Genomic DNA, 27,980 nt, shown 5'->3' with positions numbered 1-27,980 from the left:
CATTTCAGGATTTCCATTTAGCCTAACCCTGTAATTTATTTCTCTGTCAGTCGGCATGAGCTTTGATTCTGCATGTGTGCTCACTGTTTGCTCACAGGGCGGCGTGAGCCGATACTGAGCAGCAGCACAAGCGCAGAATTTTCCAATACAAAACAATAGCTTAACCGTAGTGTATATTTTTCACTGTAGAGAAAACCAATCGTAGCCTATATGCGCAGAATGTCGGTGGGCATAGAGTCTGGCTTCTCCAGCGAGGAGGTGCTGAACATTCGGTTCCCTTTGCATCGGGCGTGCAGGGATGGAGATGTAGGCGCCTTGTGCTCGATTCTTCAGTGTACTACCAACCAGGCAGACCTAGCCGTGGAAGATTCTTTCTACGGATGGACACCGCTACATTGGGCGGCCCATTTTGGAAAGGTAATTAGTGTCTTTATTCTTTTTCTGTACAAGGCTGATGATTTGTCTTACAAAGGAGTCCAAGACGTTAAACAATGCCTCACGCTTCCTTGCCTGGCTGAATAAAACATTGTAGTTAGCCGCCATTATCAAATGCGTAACGATAACATAAGGTGGCCTCACCAGGAAAATAACTATCTAACATCAACTTTCTGTTTTTGAATTAATTAAGTAATCGTTTGCAGTTACAACGAAAATATATTTGAAATAAGTCATTTTACAGACCTGATTATTTATTATGTCAATGTTCGGTAAGTTTAGCTTACTAGAACCAATAACGTTAACGTTAGCCGTCGTCGCACCTAGCAAAGGCATGGGCACTTCTTTGTCATTCAGTTTTTCAAAATGTTATCCTTACTAGCCAAATTAATGTTGCAAAAGGTCTGCGTGTTGATTACGTGAGATTTGCTTTGTTGATAAACCAGTGAACGTAAACTAATCGATCAGTTAACACTGATCAACTGTAACACAATTAATTTCTTCATGACTGTCTTAACTTAACATTTCGTATTTACATTTCTTCTTGCCGTGGAAAAATAACGTTAGTTGACAACTTAAAGTTAAATACTTTTGACGTTAAAGACATTTGGTTATCGCAGCTTGCTGTGCTTCATTGGTCTATTTTAGGTGGTACATTTAGATACTTTGTTCCTTTGCCCTTATCGTCTAGACTGGCGGTCATGGGTCTAAAATTAGAAATATAAAATCGCCATAACGTTAGCTGCCACTTCCAGTAAGGAGGAGAATCTGTTGGAAAACCTGAAACATTTTCCTGAAGGACACGAACAGCACAGCAGAGTTGCAGCTGCACACTCAATAATACGTACTGTATAGACTGGGATGAATTTACCCAATGAAAGTACTTCATTAATATGTTGATTATATTAAAATGCACATTGAGCACATGTTAACTGCTCGCTCGAGCGGTGCTCATTTTACTTTGGAATGTACACTCTTTCTTGTCGCTCGCACGCTCCCTCCCTCCCTCAACAATCCCATTCATTCGCCTGGTCTACCATTCCCTTTCTTCCGTGTTAACAAGGCTATGTTGGACAGACGTGCGAGCGAGAACGTTTCACGGAAACCTTTATCTGCCCTGCCACAGTTGCAGCAGCACATCCGTGCATCAGACTGCTCGGACTCGGAGTCATGTAACGTTAATACCATGGTCGATGTAGAGAGAGAGCGTGTGTGTCTTTTTGCGTGTGCGGTTAGTAAATGTGTCATAAGTACAGTGTGCATGGTGTGCGAGAGGACGGGGAGAGATTCGAGGGAGTGGCGGAGTTATTGCTGGGAAACGTTATCTTTGGATTTGTTGCTGTGATCTTGCCTTGTGGCCTTGCAGGGTGCAATTAACAGAACAATGCTGTGCATTCAGAGACCGAAAACAAAGACCAACTCATTTCCTGTGATTAACTTTCCACCCTCTCTTTTCCCCTCCACCTTGGTCCTGGTCATTTCTTCTGCTTTTTTCACTTCGTTTCCTGCACCCCTCTCCTACAACCACTTCAATTCCCATTTCGCCCCCCTTCTTGGCCCACCAACCAACCAACCAACCAACCACACTGACAACAGCTGGAGTGTGTGATGCGTCTGGTGCAGGTGGGTTGTGGTGTGAACTTGGAGACTTCGCGTTTCGCCCAGACCCCCACGCACATCGCTGCCTTTGGAGGCCACCCTGACTGCCTGCTGTGGCTGCTACAAGCTGGGGCCGACATCAACCGACAGGTAGGTCACTGTCGGCCGTGTAGTGATGGGGTTGAATGGTTTACCTATAGACCCTTTCAACAATAAAAACAAAAACAATGCTTGAACGTTCTATTTGGGCCCCAATCTACTTCCTCTGCATTAAGATAACATATGGAATGTTAAAAAGGAAGTCTTGTGGGGCCAACTATGATGCTGACAATGGAACTCTCTTGAAAGGGTCTATTGCTGTCATTGGGTGCTGCTTTTATGCAATAATAAGTGTGTTCAATAATGCAAGGTTACAGCTTTCTGTGCTAAATGAGTATTCACTTTGTGTAAATGTGTCTGGTTCTCCTTGCACAATAATTGTTATTTGCTAGATAGATACTTTATTGATCCCCCAGGAGAAATTCAAGGTCTCAGTAGCATACAGACATCACACACAACATGCACTTACAACAGAAAAAGGAATATAAGTATATAAATATAAAGAAACTCCATTGCACAATATATACAGTAGAAGATAAAAAAAAAAAACTAAATCAAATATCCACATAGTGTGCTTAAGGATGATCAAGCATGAGGCTCTTGCAGTGATAGGGCAGGGACTGAGCATGTAGTTCCATATGCATGCAAGAATAGGTTTAAGTAATAGGGTTACAGCCATTGGTGAAGTATTAAATAAAAAGTATTAATTAAGTACGGCCACAATCCAGGCTGTGGGAGGGAGGGAGGGGTTGTGCATATGTGCTAATATAGCGTGTAAACAGAGTAGCAGTAAAACAGTAGGCCAGTGGACAGTACATACACAAACATGGAGAAGGTGGAGAGGCAGACAGACTATGCAGAGAAGTCTATCTATCCTCTACCTATGAGAACTGTGTATGTTGATGATGGTAGCTGAACAGAATATTAATGTGCACTCAATCTCAAGTAATAATCTCCGTTTATCTCAAGGGTTGCTATTAATTGTGCAGCTAGCGGCTCTGACCCAGTGATCAATAATGCTACATATAGGTTTTCATTGAATTCATTTCTTGTGTAATGGTCATGCTCATTAATCATCTGTACCATGCTCAGCATGCTAACTAATCAGATGTGGCCCATGTTAAAACTATATTTTAAAGTAATTCACCCTTGGATTAGTGTATATCAGGTTTATCTTAATAAAGCTTCAATGCAGGTTATCTTACTAAAGCTTCAACGAGTGTTTTAGTAAATCTTGAACTGAAGCTTGATTTATAAAGAAAATTAAATCACTATCACAATATCTGTCAGAAAAATCACAATGAGATATTTTCCATAAATCATTCAGCCCTACTGTAGGAGGAAGGAAAATGGTGGAAGGTGGAAAGTCTGCAGTGGACAGCAGACTGGACTGGCTGTAGTTAGCAGAGGCCTTAGATCCATGTCTGGGAACCTTATACTAGACATTTCTGAGGAGGTGGGAATGTTTTCTTGTTAATGCAATGATGTCATACTTGGTGCCCTTCAAAAAGCACTGTGTATATGCTGTAGAGTAGTTAAATGACTGCATGGTCCTGGTACTGCTGCATGCTGTCATGTTTGTCTTCAGATGCTGTGGCTCTGCTGCATTCATGCACCATGGGATGAGTTTGATTGTAACCCACAAGGCCACATGCTGCAGTTTCAGCTTTCTTCACGTATGACTTGGGTATTATGTTTCAGGGTTGATTTTTTATTATTATTATTTATTTATTTATTTATTTATTTATTTATTTATTTATTGTTAATGGATTTGTAAAGACCTTTTTGCTCTTGCATAGGTACTTATCACTGCTGTAGTCAGTTAGATTGTTGCGTATCTTTCAGTTAGTTGCTTCATCCAGTCATGTTTAGCAGTGTCTTGCCGAGTTGCAAAAGCACCATTGTGCAAATCTCTAAAAATATGAACTGAACTGAAATGTTGGGTGGCCAGGTTTGGATTCTGGCCAGGTCGGCAGTTTTTTTTTTTTTGTTAAGGTCTCGGGAGTTCACTGGAATGGAATGAGATGGAGCTAACAACTGAGAATGAGCTTTTCCACTGTCCGTGGCATAAAATAATTGAAAGTTTAAATATTGTTCTCTTTAGCTGTTTTTTTCCCCAAGACTGACTTGTGTGCCCAGGTAAAATGAAAGGACTTATGCATGTGGTGAATTTGAGCTGAGAACTGTTTGAAATTAGTAAGTGGTCTAGATAGAAAGAAAGAAAGAAAGAAAGAAAGAATCTTTCTATCTTTCTTTCTTTCTTTTTCTCTTTCTTTCTTTATTGATCCCCAAGGGGAAATTCAATGTTGTTGGGTTAGGTGTTTTTGAGCTCAAACCAATCCTATTTGAATATCAGCTTGACCTTGGGATAGCTCAGACTTCCAGATTTTACTGGAGATGGACATTGAGACAGACATACAAGCTCTTAACCACCATGCCTCATCCTGCATTTAGTGTGGAATTTAAAACAAGCCTGTCTGAGCTCCCCAATCAGCCTACCAGTGTGTGTCAGCAGTGAATGTTGTTTGCACACCCTACAAGCTCTTAATCTCAGTTATACATGGTACTTACACACGTACGCACACGTACGCATGGCCGAAAGCACCCACACACCCACCTTCACTTTGGACACGCCCTCTTTAAAAGTAAGACTATGCACCCTCTGCCCAGGGTTCTGTGTGTGTGTGTGTGTGTGTGTGTGTACACTGTGTGTGTGTGTGTGTGTGCACAGTCAGATTTCTGACTTGTCAGCTCAGATAGCCGGCCTCCTCCTCATCCTCCGATGCTCGGGGCTTGAGGGAATCCAGATTAGTAGGTCACTGTTACCACGGTTATATAAGCGCCGATACGTACGTGGCACCAAATATAGCATGGCACTGCTCTTTCACAAATTGTCCTTTATGCACACATCACTGAACTGAAAGAAAGGTTCATTTGAATATCTTAATGGCACCCCCCCCCTCCAACTTTGGGCACAGCGCTAGCTTGATAGCAGCAGCTGCCCGGCCAGCCAATCAGACACTAAACAACGGGTTACTGGGGCTGCAGACTGACCTATATTCTGTGCCTGTGATGAGTCATAAAAGTCATGGTTGCCGTGGGAATGGGGGGGGTGGGTGCTCTCCTCTGAGTGGTGTCTGTGGGATGCTGTGAATTCAGGGGTGAGGTTCAAGCTGCCGGGCTCGTGTCTGAACATGCTGAGTATCTGTCTCCTCTTGTTTATGTCAGCTGTCCTGCTTCAATGTGGGTTAGGATGAATCCTCACAGAGTTGAAAGGGTTTTTATAGATATTTTACGTAAGAAAAAAGGCTCTGTGAGATACGAATATTGTATCAAGTGAGGTACTTTTACTATATATATATATATATATATATATATTTTATTTATTTATTTATATATATATATATATTATTTATTTATTTATTTATATTTATTTTTATTTATATATATATTTATTTATTTATTTTTATTTATATATACTTATTTATTTATATTTATTTATTTATTTATTTATTTATTTATTTATTTATTTATTTATTTATTTATTTATATTTGAGTAAATTGTGCATTTATTTGTAAAGTAGCTTACATTTTCTTTCCCTTTAATGTCAAAATTAGTCTCTGTATACAAACATCATATATAAAAAATAATAAAAAATATATATATATATATATATATATATATATATAGTACAAGTTAAATTTAAGATGATAAACAAAACCTCCAAAACGGGTTATACAAAAAACGCTTGATGGATTAGTCCTACCAGTTTTCTGGAGTCATGGATACTCTCTCAACAGAAAGGAAACACTCTCCCCAACACCACCCTCCCAAGCAGTTGTTTTTCCATCTCCTGAATTATGATGGGAGTAATTCAATAGACATGAAATCATAGCCTTTAAAACCACTTCAGTGACCTTTTAAGACAGTGGACTGTAGGGGATGTGCACATGTTGGTTTACTCTTAGTAAATAGGCCCAGCTCTGGGAGGTTTGGACTGGAGAAAGTGATCGCAGGGGTGTGTTAGATCATTTGTCCTTTCCTGGTATGAGATGAAGGCTTATCACAGATCCCAATGGAGATGAAATGAACTTCATACTCAGATTTACATGATGACTAAGAACACCAGGAAAGGGGTAGAAGGAACTGTTTAAATGCATGGTTATTGAGCCCAATGATTCAGGTAGTGATGGTTTTTAACTGTATCCTGCCTCACCACACACAAATTACACTTTGTTCTCTGTGCTTATAATTGGTCTCTACTGTGATGAATAGAGTGTCATTCGCAGTAGTTTCAGTTCAACATCTTGTGCTTCCTGTTTTTAATTGTTTGTGTTGACTATGTGCCAGGAAAGGGTGTAGGCCATCAAAGTGAACTGTGCACTTCTTGTTTCATTATGGTTACTGATCCAAAAGAGAATGTGAGCATTTTAAAAAGGTCACTGATGCATTTGAATGCCTTCTTTTCTTTTCTTAGTTTTGACAGACTTGACCACCATGAGCTTTAATACACATACTCACTCTCTAACAAACACCCCCCCACACACACCTTACCTTCGCTGTTGCTCTCATTAACTGCCTTTGTGTTTGTCTGCAGGACTATGTGGGTGAGAGCCCCATCCATAAGGCGGCCCGTGCCGGCAGTATCGACTGTATTAATGCCCTCCTGATGCGGGGGGCAAAAGCGGAGTAAGTACTGCCCTTTCCCCCCGCCTAGCCTGCCCTCTAACTCTACTGCCCCTAGCTGCTTCCCCACGCTCGGACTGCACGGTGTTCAAGGGGAACTCCATCAAATCGTTTGCACACTCACCTTTCCAAAAGTCTTCATTCACTTTTTATGTCCCCTTCTAATCACAATGGTGGTCACAATAGTGAGCTTCAAGCACCTGGTGGTATTTTTTTTTTTTCACTTAGATGGGCCCACTACTCTTCAGAGTTCAATTTAGCGATCGCACTGTACCTAAAGGAACCATATGTATGATTGTGGCCAAAACTGGTACTGCAATCACTTTCAAAATACAGAAGAGCGGTGTATCCCCTCCCACCCCCCCCCCGACTCGAGGTTGCCAACGCGGATGCCAAAACACTACTGACTTTGTGATTAGTAGATAGGTGGAGGGTGGCGCATCAGGCCAAAACACAACATCAACATCAGTTGAGGGCTGCAACTTCACTTTTTAAATGACAATATCCTGGCTGGACTACTGTTGTCAGTGATATAAGTATTTGAAATGAACATGAATTCTTAATGTCTAGTGACATATCAGGGCCATTTTATGATTAATTGAAATATTTTTCTTGCATACGGTTCCTTTAATTTAGTCGATCTGGGGCGCTTTTCCTAAAACTAAATTGCAATGCAATTTCCCATTGCCAACCAACTAAGTTTAACAGGTTAGCAACTATGGTTTTGGGAAACGCGACCCTGCACTCTTGCACTGGTGCAGTTAAGTTGCTCTGGGATTTTATAGTGTTTTGGAGTCTTTCCCTTTTTTTGTGATTTGAGATGGTCACAGTGACATTAAAACTGCATATGTTATGCTTTTTGCCTAGAGGGGGAAATGAAACCATTATACATGCTTACTATATTAAAAACTGAATCATACCATATACATCTCTAACTGAATGGTAATTTAGGATATTAGTAAAATCATATTATTTAAGACCAGGGATGTTTATTATAAATTACACAAGGATTTCTACTTGGCTCACATGGAGAATTACAACAAAATAGGACTGATTCAAATCACAGGCTCAATTCAATTCATAAGGTGCATTTAGTGTTCCAGTAGTGTTTGAATATGGCCAGAGTTCGTCCTAGGGTTAACATTGAATAGTTTTCAGACAACGTTTCAGTCACAAGATGCAAATCGGTGTAGCTGACTAGAGGGTTTTGCTATGAGGCGAGATTAATTGTATGTTGAGCCAAGAGCCAGAGGTTTCTTCAAATTTGGCATACAGGAGAATGTTTGTGGCAATTGCCTTGTTGCCTTTTTGTTTACATTCAAAAGAAAACAAATTGAAATGTGTACACAAAGTCGTTCAAATTTAAAATCTCAAAGAAAACATGTCCACCATGAGCGTTCACCACTGTTCACCAAATCTGCACACGTCAGGCTTTGGGTTCAACATGCCACTAGTCTCACTCTGTAGTATTACCCACCAGGATTCCATAAACATGTGTTCAACCAGATACTATAGGTACTGCTGGGTGCTTCACCATTTTATTTATTAGACAAAAAGTGACTTGATAAGGGGTGAATGACATTTGTTAATGTTTTAATATAGTCTGTATTTGATGGAGTTCTTCTTCAACTTGTGTCTCTCCTTGAGCATGTACTTGATACCTATTTCATGTATGATCATGCAATATTTAACTAGTCTCTCTAGTACAATGTTTAAATGTCATTATCTTGCATTCCTTCATGTAGAAGGTAGAGGCAATTTAGTTTGAAGTTTTCCTTTTTAACCGGTTTGCTTTGGTAAGTGTGTGTTTTTGTAGCTGGCTGGATGGACCAAATGCACATCTTTTCATAGCTGCTCCTTTGGGTTGAACACAAAACAATGAAATGAAAACACCTTTTCCCTGAACCATTTACTTGTTAGGAGATTTTCATTCATATGCCTGGAGTATGATCTGTTACACGGTCACTGGAAGAAATGTTCAGCTCTTCTCTTCCAATGTTTTTTTTTTCCCCATGCACTTCTGCTGAAGTCCAAGTTGTGCTTGGAGCCGTTTTTGTTGGCCACAGACCACGTTAATTAAGGATACACCAAATTTCCCAGAGCTTGTCCAAATTCAACACTCTCCCTTTACGCCAGGGACCCACACTACCTCTCTGGTAAGCTTGGAAGTTGCACTTCAGTAAGTGATTAATACCCTCTAGAAACATTTTAATATTAGATCCTGGGCAACCTACTCTTAGTGTTGCATAAACCACATGCTTTTGCTCTCCAGAACTAGAATTGGGTAGTATAGTGCCCTATAACATCACAGTATGTGTGTGTGTGTTTTTATATATATATATATATATATATATATATATATATATATATATATATATATATATATATATATATATATATATATATATATATATATATATATATATATATATATATAAAAATAAAATATGAGAGAGAGAGGGAGAGAGAGAGAGAGAGCGAGGGAGGGAGACGTCTATCTACACAATTTCCGTGTGGATGACCAAGCTGCCATATGAATGAGAGGTGTTCTTAGCATCGTACCACTGCAGAAGAGAAAGTGGAGAGGGAACAGTTTGGATTACCAAATCATCTGCTGGAGCCAAAGGTGCTGGAATTTTGATCTCCCACTCCATGCAAACCAGTGGCTGGTGTACATTGATAATCAGGGACACTTTGGTGGAAGATGGCATGAGCTGAACACAGCCTAGAGCTTACCATCATCCAAACCACTGTCCAAAGCCCCAACCTTCAGCATCAATTCATACCTTTTTTTACATGTGGTTCTGAGTATGTCAAACACACTCAATGGTTTAGACTCAGTCTCTGCAAAAAGGCTCACATTTTCCCATTCCCAGAACCTAGTACTCTCAGAGAAAGTAGACTTAATTTCTCAACAAAAAAGCCTAAATAATTAATAAGGTACCCGTTGTGATGTTGAGCTTCACCAAATACTCTGAGGAGTGATCTAAATTTGACTTCAGACTTCTGCTACAGTGTAAGCTGCAGTGCAAGCTGTTGCCACTCCTCAAAAGTAAATGGAGGTACATTCCATGCTGGCCTGCCACACTCTCTGTGTGCCTACTGATGGACGAGTAAATAGTTCATCCTGGGTCACCCTGGCAGACTCACCCCAGGCACCGCAGTAACCTGCACTGTGGTCGGGAGTGGCAGCAGCTGCCGATATTCCCAACACACTCACACTCAAGCTCTCTGGACCTTCAGGCGACGTCTTGTATGCACACTGCTGTGGAATTTTTTGAACAAGATGTAGCTTGGTGGATGAATATTTTTTTTTTTTTTTTTTTTTTTTTTTTTTTTCAAAAATCTTCTGTCAAGCCTGTTCTCTGAATGAGCCTGTAAGATTCTCTCTTTTTTTCTTTTCTTTTTTTTTTGCCCTGTCGTGAAGAACGCTAATAGGATTAAAAATAACAACTTGCATTACTTGTTGGTGCAGTATGCCTTCACCTCTGGCAAAGAAAAGCGAAAGCTACTGTTGCACTTCTGCAGCCGAGGAAGGAAAAGACCAACAGTGTTTTGAAGATGCTTATCTCCTTGCAAGTAAATGGTAGAAATGTCCTTATCCTACATAACAGGTCACTGATTACAGAAAATACCGCAAAGGTATCTTCCACAGTTGCACTCAGCAGCAAGAGTATCATGAAGTGGCCCTTTCCCCCTTTACATGTGTACATGCATTAAAACTTTATGTGTTGTGCTTCATCGCCATGATTTAGTCATTACCTCTCCGTTTACTGGGTTGCCATTACTTTCATAATTAGTTTCTCAGGGCCCTGTTTTTGTCTTGTTTCCTTGCGGTGTCTGTTGGCATAAATTTATGGCGGCCACATTTACCTCACAATTTGGGTATTTTTGACGTTTACAAAAAGTGTAGCAATAACAGTGTTTAAAATGTCAGTTTTCATAGACATGGAAAACTTGGCGGCCAAGTAAATTATTTGTAATCTTTTGAACATTTAGAACTAAACACCCTTGTGAAATCACAAGTCATCAAAATTATTTGTATAAATTACTTAGATTAAAGATTGTCTCTGTTTACCAGTCAAAGCTTCCCAAAGGGGCCATCATTGGCAGCTGTCTGGTGCTATATTTAGTGTTCATTTACTGTGTATAACTACCAGTCTGGTATAAATAATTATCTCTACTGGCCTGTCCTCACATTAAGAAATGCATGTAAATGTCTCATTTGAGGTCAGTTAGAGTTGAAAGTCTGTTTGGAGACTAACACTGACTGAGGCTGGGATCTGTATCATTTTCTATCATCAAAAAGGACAAAGTATTATGAACTGAATTAGATCTCACTCTTTCAAGTAATGGCTTGCCATAGTGGAGAGTTATTGACTAAAGTGAACTGAATTTGAGTATGTTTGTCATGTCATCTGTGGAAGAGTACCAGTAGGGTTCTTGGTGGCTTAAGTGGCTCTGTAGTGTTTTCCTTCATCCAGCTGCTGAACTGTGAAATGTAAACGTACTTTACTTCAGAATACCCTGTAGCAGAGGGTTTAAGTCTCATAAGAAGTGAGTTGCTGGAGGAAGTAAGACACTGCAGAGGAAGCTTTTCTCTGGGGCGAGTTGTGCCCCAGTATTTGTCTTACCTGTCAAGAGTTTCTATTCTGGGAATTTGAGAACTTCCAGTGGCTTTGAATGCTGTGTGTGTGTTTGCTCAGCTTCAGACGTGTCATGGTTTAGCCTCTATTTGCATGTAGTCAGCTCTTCCTTTCAGAAGATTGTTTGATGATAATTTTAGCTCTGAAATCTTCCTTTTGTTTGAATGCATTATCATCATCAGGTCAGTGAGAATAATGTGTCAATTAAGCTGTGTGCTGATTCCCTCAGGAACCACATAAACAGAAACATAATGACTCAGTATTTGCATAAATCTTAGATTTCAGAGTTGAATGCTTATATCATTGCATATTGCCCCTTTTGTGAGCTTGAGGTTATAAATATAAACATGCATTAGCCAGGCAGTTTCAGCCCAAAGCCCAAAGACACTGTAATGTATGTGGATGTTGATGGCTTCTGTTGTGACTGCATAACCTGCTAATGCCTCTGCCATTAAATTACTAGGGGAAAAATACTATACAGTCTAGACAGATTTTCTCTTGGATTTCCCATAATCCATAGCGCTTTATGAAATTGTCTCTCTGTATGCTCACAGTTTACTTGTTGGCTTCCAACAGTATGCTAGAACAGAGTAGAGGTTTTGAATCCCACAAACCATAATTACCCATAGTCTCTGGAGGCCTTTATGTAGACAACTGGCCAGTTTCCTCTCAGATGATAATCTCTCGATAGACATACAAGTGTTATATTCCCGTCAACCTCCTAAGCATTTATGCTGTGGGTTTAAGATTGCCTTTTATGTGTGCGAGTGAATGAGTAGCCTATGTCTTGCTTTGTGACGTGGCAAGGGACCGCAATATTTATCCAGATATTTATATTTGTCCAGAAAGCATATCACACAGCATTCAAATTCACTGGTTATACATTGATTAAACTGGGTACTTGGACCCAGTCTGATACCAGATACCTGATATCTTCTTAATATTTAACGTCAACTTCCCCCACAGCTACACTCAACCTTATTCTTGTGATGGCATCATTGAAGAAATGTGCATTTGGTCTCCAGCCTCTTGAGTATTTTGTTTTTATTTTTAGAAACCAGATATCACTGTAATTGCTCTGTGACTCATGTGTTTTCTAAGGTCTTAGTAGTTATGATGCTGCAGGGTTAAGTCAGGATTGAAGCATGTTGTAAGTACCGTTCCTCGTTCACTCTGTTGTATTCCCTCAACAGCTGTTTTAGAGTTAGCAGTAGGTTTAGTCTGTGCCAGTACTGGAGGTCAAGGGTGAGAGGTAATTCAAGGAGACTCAGACCAGGCGCAAGACTAACAGGTAGAGGGGCTCATGGTCCCCCTTTTTGTTTTTCATTGAATGCAAATATTAGTTTTAACAGTTCAAAACAAACTTTTATGAAACAAAACAACTCTCAAACTGTAACTGTTATTTTATTTAACAGCACACCTTCTGTCTAGATTGATTACTTGCTAAACAATAGTAAGACAAAAATATGACCTATTTAATGCAATTATTATTTTTGACATTTCACAGACTTGAATCTTTTCAAATATACATAGGAGAGGTGTTACGTTCCTTGTGCTATAGGTAGTGGATTTCTCAGTGGCCAATCAATAGCTAGCCTAAGCCTTAACATTACACATTATGACATGAAATTCTGCTGCTACAACAACAATAATAACAACAGCAAAGAACCAAAGCAGAAAATACAAAATCACCAACAAAACTGCTTATGTGCGCAAAGAAGGCTTGGCTATCAAGCGCTTATTAAAAAGAGACTTTTCCCCACTATGGACATCTGTTAATGCATAATGACTGCAGTGGCAGAGTAGCTCTATGTGCATTGTTTGGAAATTGTGCAAGCACTTGAGCAAGGCACTTAATCCTGAGTTGCTTTAGGGAGACTGGCCCCTGCAATTGGTAAATCAGCTAAATGCATAAATACATAAAATAATTAAAATAAAATAATGGGTAGCCATTTTGTTGCTACACAGACATTGATATCTCACCAGGTTCTGCAAACTTTAAATGAGTGACTACTAGGAGGGCACTGAGTTGAAATTGTCTGACCCAGCAAAAAAAAAAAAAAAAGAGCAGGCCAGAGGTGTGGTTTCATTTAAATGTTCATATTTGAAATTCAAATTATCCCTCATCTTGGTCCAAACTGGATTTTGGTGTGAAGCCACACTCTGTCATTGCCTAACAAGCTACCAATGCCAATAAGAACAGTAATATACACGTTTTTAGAGTTTGAATACAATTTTAAATATGCAAGGTAATTGGTAATTACCAATTATAATATGTAGGTAATATGTAAGTATTGTTATGAAAATACTTGGTTCTTTTGGTGCCATTTAACAACAGCATGGTTAGCAAAATTAGAAGCAGTTGAAGGTGTTCCATAACATAATGGTTAGAGAATGTTAAATTCACTAAATTCCAAAAGCCAAACGTCAAACTACTTGCAGAATACTGATTGTCTGTAGCATATTTGACCTTAAGTTAAAATAAAGATGGATGCTTTATAGGTCCCACGGAGACGTAGGCCAACACTCCATCCATTTTGGTCCTTTGATCACTGAAAATGTCCCAGAGGACTATTTCACACAGTCAGTCTTAGTATCTGCAGCCAAGTTAGTAAACGTCTTACATTGCAGTTGCTATGCAGATGCAGAATGCTTCCAAATGGTGCAGGTGCAATAGAACACTGATAGTAATGTAGCCTCATTAGCAAGAAATTTCCATTGATTGCAAAAATCTAAATATTATGAGATCAGTTTCACTATACACAGTCTGTGTTGCCATAGGGTATTTAAATGTATTCTTCTTGGAAAAAATAGTGTGACCCAGTTTCACTGACTCTTGAAATTGGAAGACAAGCTGCTGCGGCATTTTCTCTGTGGGGATCTTGACCCAGAGAGTCATCCTTATATACGAGGAGATTGCTGAGATGCGCTTGTAAACCAGGTGTCTGTGCCAGCGTGTGTGATTAGAGGAGGCAAAGACTGCAGACCTGCTAATGTTTTCTAAGGCAGCATTCCACAAGAAGCATTCCTCTGCCGAAAAGATTTTGGCAGGCGCCCTGTGTATGCCTTTCTTGGTGTTGTCCAATTTCCTTAACATTCTGTAGACTCTTTTCAAAATCAAGTTCAGACTGAATTAAACCTTTTCTTTTTCAGAAATGTTGCACACTGTTAAACTTTGGTCAGATGTTAAATAATAGAAAATGTAGGGAAAAAATGAAAATGTGGCATAAATGTATACAACCTAAATGATGTTTAAAAAATGTTAATAACTAAATGAACAAAATGACAGTTAATGCATTCAAAGTAGGCTTCAGAGACCGTATTGCAAAATAATTTAATTGTGTTAAAGTTCAAAGTTTCCTTAATACAAGACATTTTATGATTGACCACAAAACTGGATATTGATACTTTCCTCTCCGAAGTCTTACTATCACTACTGCTTACTACTATACAAAACTAGCAGCTGATGGGTTTTCTTTCTGAACAACCATAGTCACCGAAGCTCCACTGGAACTTTTCCTTCTCTCTGGCAAGATGACCGCCAGAATTTTGACCTTTTTACTCTGGCAACAGTCGTCATAGCTGCTGTCAGAGTTATCTTGACCTCCCTTTTGCCAGAGCTCCTTCATCAACTTTCATGATGGGCCTGCAACTATTCAACTGGTCTACTTCCCTGGTTCCTGTTCTCTCAAGACAAACTTTCCCATTAAGGATCTATTCCGTATTTTGCCATTCTGTTGTGTAGTGAAGACTTGCCGAAGATTCTAGAAAATTTGAAAACAATTAATTCAGAATGTACCTCCTAAATTTTAGATGCATACCCTAAACATATCCGTGTATGGCCCACATTTTTTTTTTTTAATGCAATTGTATACGGTTGCTCAAGTTTGGCCTCCAAAAAAGCTTGAGGTACTTTTTTGTTTTGATCCATTGGACACTCCTTTTTCCTCTTTGAAGATCAGAAGAAGAATGATATGAAGGATGTCTGGTTACCTAAACGTTTGAGCCTCAAACAAAATGCACATTCCTGTCACTTTCTTATGTTCAACCTTTTATAAAGGAATATTCCTTCTTTGACCATTTAATGCTTGGACTTGGTGGTCTGAAAGCATTCTTGCCCCCCCCCCCCCTTTTCAAGTATGTAAAATGATGCATTAGGGCCAGTCAATAAAAATAAAAGATGCATTACTGAGATGGATAGATGTTACAGACATTATCTGCATTGAATGATGTGCATTATCCTCCCTACTCAGGCTACATACTCTCTTAATGGCATCAAATTGAGTGGCCTGTTCCATCCCCCCTTCACTTTCTTCTCTTGGTAAATACGTTTCTCATTGGGCGTGTGAGAGGACCTATGTATGCAATATCCAGTTTTGAATGTTATACAAGCATATAGCAAATTTTCACAATAAAAACCTTGCAAAAGTTAAGCTAAAATATGCTAAACATTAGACTACTAGTCTTCTACTTAGTCTGAATGATGTAACTATAAAACACTTGTTTTCTTTTTTTGTTTGTTTACATATTTATTCTCTTTCCCATGAGCCCCTAGTTGGAACAGGGGTTTGTTGCTGGGTATCAGGTTCTACATAGATGCCAGAATAGATACCAGGGTGAGGTGAGCAGGTCTTGACTTCTTAGATGCACATTATGTCCCTTAATCCATATTTAACCACTGTCTATTGCTGCATAGAAGTTTGACTTGTTTTTTTTATTATTATGATCAAATGTCACCTGCAGTATTAACCTTTTATGACATGATAACTACGGTCTGTTCTTTTGAATTAATCACCTGTCACCTTTGCCCTTAAGAAAAGTGACATGATGACCAAACCCTCTGCAGATATACATCTATATACATATATATTTTAAATCTCTGTTAACTGTTAACAAATAAGAACAAAAAAGAAGAAATCTACTCGTCTACCATGTTTTGCAGCCATTGAATTCGAAATGACTTGATTTTTTCAAGTAATCCCAGAAAAGGGGGAGAGCAATCCAAATAGAATCTGCTGACTCTGCCACAAGTTCCCTTCTTGGAAAACCGCACAGTTGTGGCATTAGGAGTGTGTCTCTGTATCGCTTCCTACAGTTTCTACACACTGGCAATCTGTTGAGGTATTTCTTGCGGTGATTGGTTTTACTGATAGGAAATGATGCTTTTGTAGAAAAGTTTTTTAAAAGTTTGATTTACTTTTTTATAGTCATGTTTATTAGAAATGCATGCTTTTACTTAACTATGCCCATAAAAAAAAAATCTAAAACTTTTATTTATTCCTTTTGTATTTATTTTATTGAACTTATTTGTTTCATTTTTACACTAATCATAGGACCCCTAGGTTGTGTAGGTCAGGCCTAATGACGATGTTATGTAAGTCACAGAAGTTGTAAGCATGGTGTTGAGCAGTGTTGCAGGTGATCCATTAGGAAGGGAGGAATCAGCAGCAGGAATTTAGTCTTATGTGTGCTGAGGGCAGCAAAGACAAACAAATCTGCTTTGCAGCAAGGGGAATCAAAAATAACGCTTCCTAACAAATGGCATATTTTATATGAATCACGTCATACCATTTCTGTCATTAACACTATGTAACAGACAGCTGCCATTTCATGTGACATCTGTCTGTTGTAATAAAGGCAGTGTCTCTGCAGTTTGTAAACATTTCTAAAATGTAAAAATGAGTCTTATAAGAGTATTTGCCGTGGCAGTTACTTCTATTTTTCTTTAAAATAGGATTGTAACTGGCACAGTGCCATGAGCTCTCCTCTCTCCTCTTTTGTTTGTTGTGGTGGCCTGGTATGCCCTCAACAGCTCATTAAGAAGTTGGCAAATTCACAGAAGCAAAATGACTGCTGTCAGATTTGGGCTCTACATCAGATGGAAGAGGGCTTCGAGGACACACTGCAAATAAAGGACAGGAAGTAGATGAGCGCGAGGAGAGAACTGTATGTGCTGTAGATGAGTGAGGGAAATGAAAGGGAGGGATTGGGGAGCTGATGTTTAAGGGGCTGATGATTAGGGGGTACTGGTCAACAAAGCACACTTTTGTCTACCCCCTGTCTTCCGTGTTATGCGATTGTGACTCCAACTGTGCCCATCTTAGTGGAATAATGAGGTAGTGGGGGGCATAGGATTAGGAAGGAAGGGCCCCTGAGGGAAGAGTTCTGTATTGTTCAGAAGGTCGTGATTTACTGTGAGGTTAACTACTAATTAAAGGCTGTCGCATAGAAATCACTAGCTTAATTGACATGGCAGAAATCATCAAAGTATGTCCTAGTCCTATGAAAATGGTGGTTTACTGTGTTGGCAGCTAATTAAAGGCCATTGTATATAAATCACTTGCTTAGTTGACATGGCAGAATCATCAGTATGTTCTTATCCCAGTTCTATGCTCTGATAACACAGTAAACCACCATATTCGAAGTTGTTGTCCTCACAGTTAAGATGAGGACATGTTTCACATTTTTCACATTTAAAATGCTCCTCTGTTCCTTAGTTCAGACAGTGGTTTTATAGATTGACAGCCGCTTTTCAACAGCATTTTGCTGACATTAAAAAAATATCCTGAATCTAATTATCAAAGCCCTACCAATCATGGTTAGGTTTATATAATTTTATCCAGTTCATTGGTGAGTTTAAATGGGTTACGGCTTTCATAAAACCCACCCACATATCACACAACAAAATATGTTACGCTCAACATTGGTGTTACCATTCCAGTGCACAACCTTGTATAAGAAGTAGTAGTATTAGAAGTATATAGTCTTTGAGCTTTGACTGCAAATAAAAGTCATGGTCTTGTTTTCTGTTAATTTTACAATTTAATGTATATTTACACAAGACTGTGCACTGGAAGGAAAGCTAATCTATGTAAAGTGAATAGCCAGCTTTATTGAAGATACTACAAATATTTTTTAACAAATGACTTGAAAATGGAATGTCAAAGTGAATCCTAGAATTGGTGGTGATTTCTAAAAGTAGTTAGTTTTATCCTGTTAATCACAAACAAGCGGAGACCGGGTTATCATTTGAATGCAGCAAGCAAGATACTACAGACACGAGTAAGGAGAGGATGGGTGTCTTCAGAAATGTTCTCTTGCTCTTTGGTGCCACTATTGCCTGTGAGACATGTGAATAATGTGCATAAAGCATGAACCTATTGAGTTGGCTAGTGGGTAGAAACACAACTTGTTTTTGTGAATGGCATTGCATACAGTGGGCAGACTGGTTACATTGAACCTTGCTGCAGCTTTTGGGTGAGAGAAAGGTTGTTACGGTTGTTGCTGTTTATTCTAGCTGTGTGTGCTAAATCTGGTCTCCAGACAGTCCTCTGTGCTTCTAAGGTTAAGAAGAGTTTGGTGGAAAGTCTGCCACAAAAATTGTCTAGACATTCAGATTTTAAAGGCTGCCGGAAACGCTCATTAAAATGCTGCGTAATATATGCTCAGTCTCCATTTATTTGGACCTGATATATGCTATAAATTCTTCCAAATTTACCTATGTTATTATACAATCCCAAAAGGATATTTAAAGTTCTGGTGAAGGAAATATTACATGCTGGCTATCAATATTAAAGCTAATTTGATACATAGATATTATGTAGATTAGCAATACATAGATATTACTTATATCAGCAATACACAGATTTCCGGCTGTAGGATGGTACAGGAACTTTCAGTTTATGTGAGCACAGGAAAAGTCCACAAGTTTGTCACGAGCGCTCTTTCAGTCACAGGATTGCTGCTTGCATTAGTGAAGCTGGTTAATTGATCTTCATAGTTTTCCAACCCATGAAAACTGTGTGGTGTCATAGTGTAGAAGCACATAGTGCACTACATGTATGTCCTAAATTAAATACCTTTGTGGTGATATGTCAGTTGAAGTCGGGGAGTACAGTTTAACCATATCTCCCAGGGTGAATGTTGAAGTTGTATGAGAGTGTGGTTACAATGCAAGGGTAAGACTTTCCTTGGTTCCATTGGTTTCTGTGCATATTTCCCAGATTTTCTAACTTGTGTTGGTTAGCTGTAGTTTGTGTTGCCATTTTGTTAGCAGTGTAAGGGTTGTTGCACTGGTCACCTTCTTGATTTTGATAGTATTGTTATAGGTAGGTCACACAGCATTAAGTGTATTTTTACTGTTACAAAAGGTGCTTTGAATATATGAAAGTATAATTAATACTGTTAAAAAAGACTTTACAGTTCCATTAGCAAGAAAGGATAGGAACGTTTGTCCCTACAGCCAAAATCGTAATGTACTGTTCGCTTGTAGACTTTCCATAAATACATTGTACAATAATAGATTGTGTATTGATCAGTGGTGGCTTGCTTTTAAGTTAGGGCGAGGGCGCCTCTGCAGTCTGTCCAATATTGTACAGTCCGTATTGTTTCTGGCTGAATAGTATTCTGCTTTGTGTACACTATTTTATGTGACCTACTCCGTAACAAGGCAATGGCACCAAAGACCATAATCAACTGCAGAGACCTGCCTGATTACTGTCGTACTTGGCACACATTTTGGGGGGAAATCAGTATGAATTACTTTGAAGCATTATTTTTTTCCCTATTAGATTTGGACAGCCTTTGAGGGAGGATGGGGAGGGGATTATGTGAATGTTTATTCATTGGTTCAACAGTGATTCATGAAAAACATTTTAATCTATAAATTATTATTTTTTTTTTTTTTTTTTTTTTTTTAAGTGCATCTAAATGTTCATTTTGGTTGAATGTTTTGAGTACTGTGCTTTAGACAGACAGGAGTTTTCAAATGGAACAATGCATCAGGAATTCATGAATGAATGAACAGTCACTAAATCAGGAAACTTAGAATCTAAATCAAATGAATATCTCCCTGTGTTTGTGGTTAAATTGTTTTATGCACTCATGTCACATAGGTAAAGTTGTATACATATACAATAGAGGCATAGATGCATTTCTAAATTGCCTACATGTGTAGCTTAGTTTACATTCATCTTTCCATGGAGAGACCTCATAAATGAAATGCAATGCCAAGACACGTGTTCTCCATACAGTCTTTTTCACTTGTACCACATACTTCCTAGTCACATGGAGTGGAATGTGAGGAATAGAAAGGCACCCCAGTGTCCACACAAGGGGGAAGTGTGTCCGCCTGGCATGGACAAGCAAAAAAAAAAGGCTTGAGTTTTCAGACACGTGGATACAGGCAGGCACCACTCTGTGACAAAGACCAGTTTGTTTGTGCTGCAATAATCGTTTGCCACGGAAACAGAATCTGATGATGCTGAAGAGCTATAGAACAACAAGTACTGAACTTGTTTCTCCTGTGCAGTCAGCTTCTGGGAATTTTTGACACTCTGCCAAAGAAGCTTCCAGGCAGTCCATTTATTTATTTATTTATTTATTTATTTATTTATTTTAAGGAGAGGGGCTGGATGTATTTCAGGGAATTCTAGCCTCCACCACTTCCCTTAGAAGGAAGCAGTGTATAAATAAATGACCTCCCGTATTCATGGAAAATTCTGTCATAGTGCCCATAATGTGACCTCTGTTAGCTGATTGGAAATTTGGATTTGAAACCCCACCACTTGTCTTCAGATACTAAAGTAGCATAAACCACCAAGATAAATATATGAAGCAGTTCAAATAACTCATCTGACTGTTAAGTGTAAAATGGTTAAGGTTTTCTATTACATAAGCTTGAGTGCATAAGCACCATAACACACAATCCAGGGGGACATTCATGCCTTTCCAACCAGCATCATCAGTGTAAATGTCTGGTCATTATAACAAATTGGGGATCACAGTTGCCACTCACCTTCTAAGACTTCATGGGTAAGTTCCAAAGCCATTGTGCCCCAACCTTGTGTGGTTTGTTCATTCATGCATTACCTGAACACCAACAGTTATGGCTTGTGGTAGAATATGACAAAAACATAGCTGTTACTGCACTTTGCCTGTATTGGATGCTTAATTCTAAGAGTGGCGAGTTTAATCATTGGGGTTTAGGAGAAACATTACCATATTTTTGTCCTGCTTGTTGCTGATAGCTGGCTATTCTCAAACTTACATTTTGAGACTGCTTCTAAGCCATCCCTGCTTTAAACTGCTTTACTCCAAATGAGATGGAAAAAATGCAGCATTGTTCTCTGAGAGATCATGGCCAGGTAGGTGAGAAGAGCCGAGGCGTTCAAAGAAAGAGGTGCCATCTTTTCCTCCATCTATTCCTGCAGCCACCGTCCCTTCTGAGAGGATCACATTTCCCTCCTATTCAGCAGTTTCTCTTGCCAACAAAAGGTTCTCCAAATACCACATCCACAAGGCCATGAGTCGGCCTGAGCCTTCTGTTCTATCAAGTGGATCCCCTTGGTAACAATTTGTTTTGCAGTATTTATCAACCCATCTGCTCTTCATGTTTGTGATGGAACCATCAAGACTGTTTTCTTTTACACATTTCATGAACAGAGAGAACCTATGATCCTTGTTTTCTTGCTCAGAAACAGACTTCATGGAGCTGCCTTTTTGATTGCCATTGAAGGATCTTGACTACCATATCATCCAGCTTCATGACTCCTATTCTGTGTACATCTTCAAGAGGATCACCCAGATACTACTTTGAGAGAACCTCTTTCAGAGACGGCCTTTCTCGCTCTATACAAGCTGATTATTCATTGTGGAGACCTGCTGATTTGTCATTCCTGCTTGCCTGTTCAATATTCTGCTTTCCAGGATGAAGTCATCTTGTTCTTTTCTTATGGCCAAAACGAAGACATTTTCTTCACACTAAATGAAATTGGCTTCTGACTTTTCATTGAGGACGCAGTGCAGTTGCTTTTCAGTTAGTGTAGGTCGTTTTTGTTTCGCCTTGACAAGTTGTGTCTGAATGTGGTTTGGGTTTATGCTATTATGGTTGATTCAGGCAATATTTAAGTGCTAATGCATTTTTTTGTCATGTTCTACTGCAACTTTAGTCTCACAATTTCAGATTGATGAGAAATGTGAGATTTTACATACTCTAAATTCAATTTCTATGATTTTTATTTTTGCGGATCACACTTCATATTCTGAATGAAGATGGCCATCTAATCAGTTTGAAGTAGTAGCAGACAGGGTTTGACTGTGTATTTGTGTGCGTAAGTGTGTGTTTTGTTCATTTTGTTTGTGTGTGTGTGTGTGCGTTCGTGTATACGTGTGTGTGTGTGTGTGTGTGTGTGTGTGTGTGTTTTGTGTGGATGTGAATCCACACTCGCTGAGGAGTAAAGCCCACTAACAGGCAGCTTTCTTGACGTGCAGCTTAAGGAACGCCAGTGGGCTGACTGCTGCCGACCTGGCCCATGCCCAGGGCTTTCAGGAGTGCGCACAGCTGCTGGCCAATGCGCAGAACCAGCAGCTCAACTGCATGACCAATGGCTCCTCCACCAACGGCTCCATCGCCAACGGGGACCAGGCCATCACCCAGCTGCGCAGCTTCCTCAAGGGGGCGCCCAGCAGAAAGAGGTCCCTGGACAGCATGGAGCCGGATCACATCAAGAAGGCCAGAACTGACAGTAAGTCCTTGGGTTTTGTGGAGACTATGGAGACTAATTATTTTATAAAGTTATTATATTATAAACTGATTATTTTAGGATAAGGGGTGGGCATCAGAGTGATGGTACAGTATGCAGTAGATGGTACAATCACAATACGTCACCCACATTAATGATGGCATCATAATATAGATCCATGCCTTTTATGGATTTTTCGCTCCACCCCTTCTAAGAATAAGTGATGTAGCTAAGTCATTTATTCATGTGTGATATGGGTTATCAGTTTCTGCATTGAATTGTGAGATTAAACAAAGGACAACAAAATAAAAGTTTGGATGCCTTAGGAGATTTCGTAGATGGAAGTTTGTAAGTTATCGATTGCTTAATTGCCTAGTATTTTGAGGCTGTAAATAGACGACAAACCTGAAACTAAAACATTTGCGTTGATGCATCCTCTGGCGTAATGCCAGTCCCCTAATGCTCCCATACTCTAATGGAGAGAGATGTTCTCTGGGAACTGTCTTTCTCCTACAGCCAGAGATAACTCATTTTACTGCAGCAACCTCCATCTCTAAGCATGTGATTGATCATTTACAGCCTGGCAAAATCAATAGGACCAACTTCATCCTTTAGCTCCACACATCTAGAGTGTTATGGTTACCCACTCTCAGCTTGGTGCCAAGACATGATCATATTTTCAAAGTTGAGAAAAAAATTAGCCATCACGCCTAGTCAGGATACGGCATTCATCACGGTTAGACTGACCCACATGCATTGCCCCTGGCCTTACAGCTATATGTTGTGCGCACTGCAGAATTTCATACGTGTTACTTTACTTCCATAATTCCTGAACAGCCTGGAAAATGCAGAGCTTGTCTGGCAGGCATGTAGTGGTTTTGGATTTGAGAGTTCAGGTAGCTCAGTTACTGCAGGGGTACTGCAGGGTGCTACCTTTAATGTTAGGGGTTCATTTCTAAAGATGTGCACAAACAGGCTATAGTGGTAGAGCTGTAGAGCTGTTACATTTCTGAAAATCTTTTTTTGACATCTGAAAAAAACTTAATTAAACCCTCAACTATTAGACCTCTACCCTGTGGTTCATTTGATGTGTGAAAACCACCTGGCTCAATGGCCTCATGAAATCAAATATCAGTGAATCACAAAAGTAATTAAACCTCCTTACCCAAGTGCTTATTACTCTTAATTTAGAGGGTTACTAAAAAACCTTCTTGCTTCTACAGACAATATTTCCTTATCCTGTTGTAATAAACTGTGCTCCGCACCCCCCTCACACTATCCACAGCTCTCCAGTTCCCCATGAAGGCCCTGAACGGCTGTGCCCAAGAGGACCTGATGGAAGCCATGCACATGGAGTCTTGCTCAGCGGCACCGACCACAGGTGGGAATGGATCCTTCTCCTTTGGGTCCAATGGCTGCGTCGGGCCGCCGGAGGCGCACATGGGCGTTGAGCCCGAGCTGGAGGCCGTGCCCATGGACGGCTCACCCACCGCTCCCAAGGAGCTGGAGATCATCACAGTGGCCTCCATGCACATCCCGTGCCGTGTCACCAACTCCTACGCTTACCTGTAGTGGCCTTAGTGGCTGGCTGGCACCCCCTCACTGGCCAAGTCGTTTTCAGATTTGAGCGTGTTAGGAAAAAAAAAAACGCCAGTGAGGTCAATGTGACCTGTGTGGTGTTGCGTTGAGTGGGTTTGGCTTACTCGTCCCATGTTGAATGTAACCTGTGTGGTGTTGCGTTGAGTGGGTTTGGCTTACTCGTCCCATGTTGAATGGAGAGATGTTCATATATAGCATCTCGTTCTGGTGGGCTCTTGTCCCTCTGACTTCCCTACTTCCTACCACCCTACGTCTGTACAACTCTGCCTGTGTGTGGTAGCGCTAGCATTTTGTTATGGTAGTAAAACTTGAATACGTTTTGTTTTCATGAAAACTAAAACGCATCCTCCAGTCAGTACACAGGCATGCTTGTGTGTATATAGTTGAAAAACTGGCCAAACCATTTATGCCCCTCCAGAAGACATTATCATATGAATTGTCATCTCCTTGTCCTGTCTGATCATTGTTGCAAAATCCACATTATTTGTATGTTGCATCAATATTGTTCTAGTGTGAAATGCAAGATTCCATTTCATTAGATACATTCCTCATTCAAGTTATTTGGAACTTTTATGCATCGCTGGTGTCCATTCTAGGATGTCATGCTCAGACATGCAATAACATTAGCAATGGTCCTTGTGCAAGTCAAGCCCACTGTATGCATGTACTGTGTTTAGAGCTGGTACTGTAACTCTGATACCATAAGTCGTTAAGCCCTTTGGGCGAACGATGCTGATTACAAGCTTCCTGCTAAATATGTGACCTCTGTCATCTGCATTGTTCAATCTCCCTGAGAAGAGGTAACTCCCGAGGAAATACTATTGCCCCAGAATTGTGCAAAAAAATAGGCCTACCTATCCCTTTGATGGTGTTGGGCATTTTGCGGTGCAAAGTCCAACTTTGACATGTCTCATGTGTTTCCTTTTTATTTTGTTATAATTAATTTTGTATTCTTGTTATGCCAAAGCATATCTACATTAATGTATGACATACATTAACCTTCGCTGTGCAGCTTCTCTGTGCGCTCCTAGGTTGTGGCAAGGTGCTGTTTAACCCTCTGTCTGCCTATCCTTTTCCATTAGAAGCGGAGTGGGACTATGTTAGGGTAGTTTTCTCTCTATCAGTTCTTTGAGTTAAATGATAAAAAAAGAAAAAAAAAAAACGTTCTTTATAATCTCTACATGTATGGGGCCCTTCGATATGAGGGTAGTGTTTTTATTTTTTTTAACTCTTTGTTGTGTTTAATATTCAGCTTGTTTTAGGTGTCAAGTGCAGATGTTGGAAAATAAGTGATTATTTTGGAAGTTATGAGTTTATTTTTAAAAAGTGTAATGGCAACTCAAAGACAATGGTGTAGTGAAACTGATGCTTTAGAAAAATGCCTTTTCCTATGTAACAATGCTTTAAAGGGAAGAAAATACATGTTGGACATTAAGGCTAATCAAAAGAAGATACTTTGTTTCAGCCTGAACTTCCTGGTCCAATGAAATGGCGGTCTTTTCTGGTGATCGCTGAAGTAACGTCCAGACAGACAGGATTATCCATGTTAATGACTGCATCTCTGATGTAGAGTGTAGCGTGGTGATGAACACTGAAACAGTTGAACGTATTTGTATTTTTTGTTGAACTCCATTAAATGTTCAGTCTTGAAATACCATAATGCCTTGTTTGGATGCTTGTGTGTGGATCTGATGCTAATCTCTTAAAGCAGAGAGTGGGCGAGAGAGATCATATGGTGGTGAATAATTAATTTATTGCTTTTGACTCATTATGACTAGTAACAAACTAATAGAACAGTCCACAGCAAGCAGACTCTTCACCAACTGACTTTTGTTTGTGTACTTGGCGCCCCCTACTGGGCCCCAAATACTTTTATAGTGAAGAACACTTTCCAATGCATGCATGAAAATAACAAATTCACAATGTGTTGAACATTCTGATGATGGCACAGTAAATGTCACTGAGTGGATCCTTACTGTAGAGAAGTAAATTTGATGCTCTACAACTCATTGTAACAATGTTCCAAACTTGGCGTTCAAGTTCAAGTGAGATTGATTAGATTGTTTGGGTCATGGCTGTCAGTGTGCCCCATTGTGATGTAAGGTGTAATGGGATGTTGGCCAGACGTTTAAGAAGTAGGGCAGTATGCCTAGTCTCCCATTTGTATGTCAAGGGATCTGTTTGAATCAGGACGTGACCTACTACAACCAAGACAATTGTTCAAAGGTCTCACTCAGCCTTATATAATGCTTTATTGACTCTGATTTTGCAATCAGGGTGGCACCAAAATGTAGTTGGTCTGGTCAAATGCTTTTAACTAAAGAGGGACTGGGAACTGGGCTATCGTGGATGGTGCCTATTTTATTGCTTTTGTATACAAGAGATTGTTGGACAAATCTCTTAAAAACATCCCTGTTGCACCACTGTTCAGTTAGTCCTACCATTAAATGTGCACTTGCATTTTTCATTATCTTCACCATGTAGCCATTTTCAGGCAGCTATGTGGCTTCATCTTGCCTATTTGTTGTTCAGGATGTGACTGAGGTCTCCTTTCCAACTTCAGGTGATCTCCATGGCTCAAGTCTGCAGGCAGTTCCTCAGCCCTTCAGTACCGTCCAGGCGAACAGAAATGGGTTTCCTGGTAACTGTGTTGACCTCATGGCCGACACCAGACATGGAGGCCATTTAGGGAACGTGCGTGACCCCATCCAGACCGGTAACATTGGCAACGGGCTGCATTTCGGGAACTACCATGGCTTGGGGGACACGGCAGAAAACATTGAGGATGGAGGCAGTGAGATGGACCACCACACCTCTGTGAAGGCTGAAGAACACTATGACCACATGCTCTACAGCACCATGCTCCTTTACCACGGATGTTAAATGTGTCATTGGCCCTTAAGGATTATCCACTTATCAGCCTGTCCAGAATCAGTTGCCTTAAGCTTAAAGTCTGCAACTGTGCCTCTTAAGAAGGGAGTCTGTAGTTTAACAGAAATGTGTCAGCTTGTATGTTTACCAAAAGGGACGCAACTTATCCTTTTTTTGTACTTGCGCTTAGAGCTAAATGTTAACAGTAAAAATAAGGAAGCCATTGAGGCCTAATGCATTGATGTGCATTTATTTTTCTTTCCTTCCTTTTTTTTTGTTATTCATTATCGTCTGATCTTTTGTTATTGATGAGTAATGCCTATCATGAAATATACCTTATGTATTTGTATTATAGTGCGTCTTAGTTTAACTTTACATAAACTGCATCTTGTTTTTATTTGTGTGTATGCATCACACAGCTTGTGCTTAAAAGCATTGTTTTGTTCTGTTACTATTTTCTTTTTGTACATAAGTTTGTTCTTTAAAAAAGAGATGGTATTAAAAAACATTACTAAAGTAAAA

At 39.7% G+C, this 27,980-nt stretch overlaps 1 protein-coding gene across 4 annotated transcripts; it reads left to right on the top strand.

Moving 5' to 3' along the window:
• Window positions 1–35: 35 nt before the first annotated feature.
• ankrd10b (ankyrin repeat domain 10b) lies at window positions 36–27,980 on the top strand. 4 transcript variants are annotated; one of them, XM_048238607.1, is made up of 8 exons: window positions 39–417; window positions 2,032–2,184; window positions 6,732–6,823; window positions 12,660–12,757; window positions 16,015–16,087; window positions 22,738–22,991; window positions 24,274–24,369; window positions 27,151–27,980. In XM_048238607.1, exons 1-8 carry the CDS (start codon window positions 211–213, stop codon window positions 27,468–27,470), a joined length of 1,293 nt encoding a protein of 430 aa, XP_048094564.1. In that variant the 5' UTR covers window positions 39–210; the 3' UTR covers window positions 27,471–27,980. The 4 variants fall into 4 exon arrangements, with proteins under 4 accessions (XP_048094565.1, XP_048094564.1, XP_048094567.1 ...); XM_048238608.1 differs by lacking the exon at window positions 27,151–27,980 and having other exon boundaries at window positions 36–417; window positions 24,274–26,247; XM_048238609.1 differs by lacking the exons at window positions 12,660–12,757; window positions 16,015–16,087 and having other exon boundaries at window positions 42–417.

The sequence above is a fragment of the Alosa alosa genome, chromosome 3 (assembly GCF_017589495.1).
Source record: "Alosa alosa isolate M-15738 ecotype Scorff River chromosome 3, AALO_Geno_1.1, whole genome shotgun sequence".
NCBI lineage: Eukaryota > Metazoa > Chordata > Actinopteri > Clupeiformes > Clupeidae > Alosa > Alosa alosa.
This window is presented reverse-complemented; position numbering and strand designations above follow the sequence as displayed.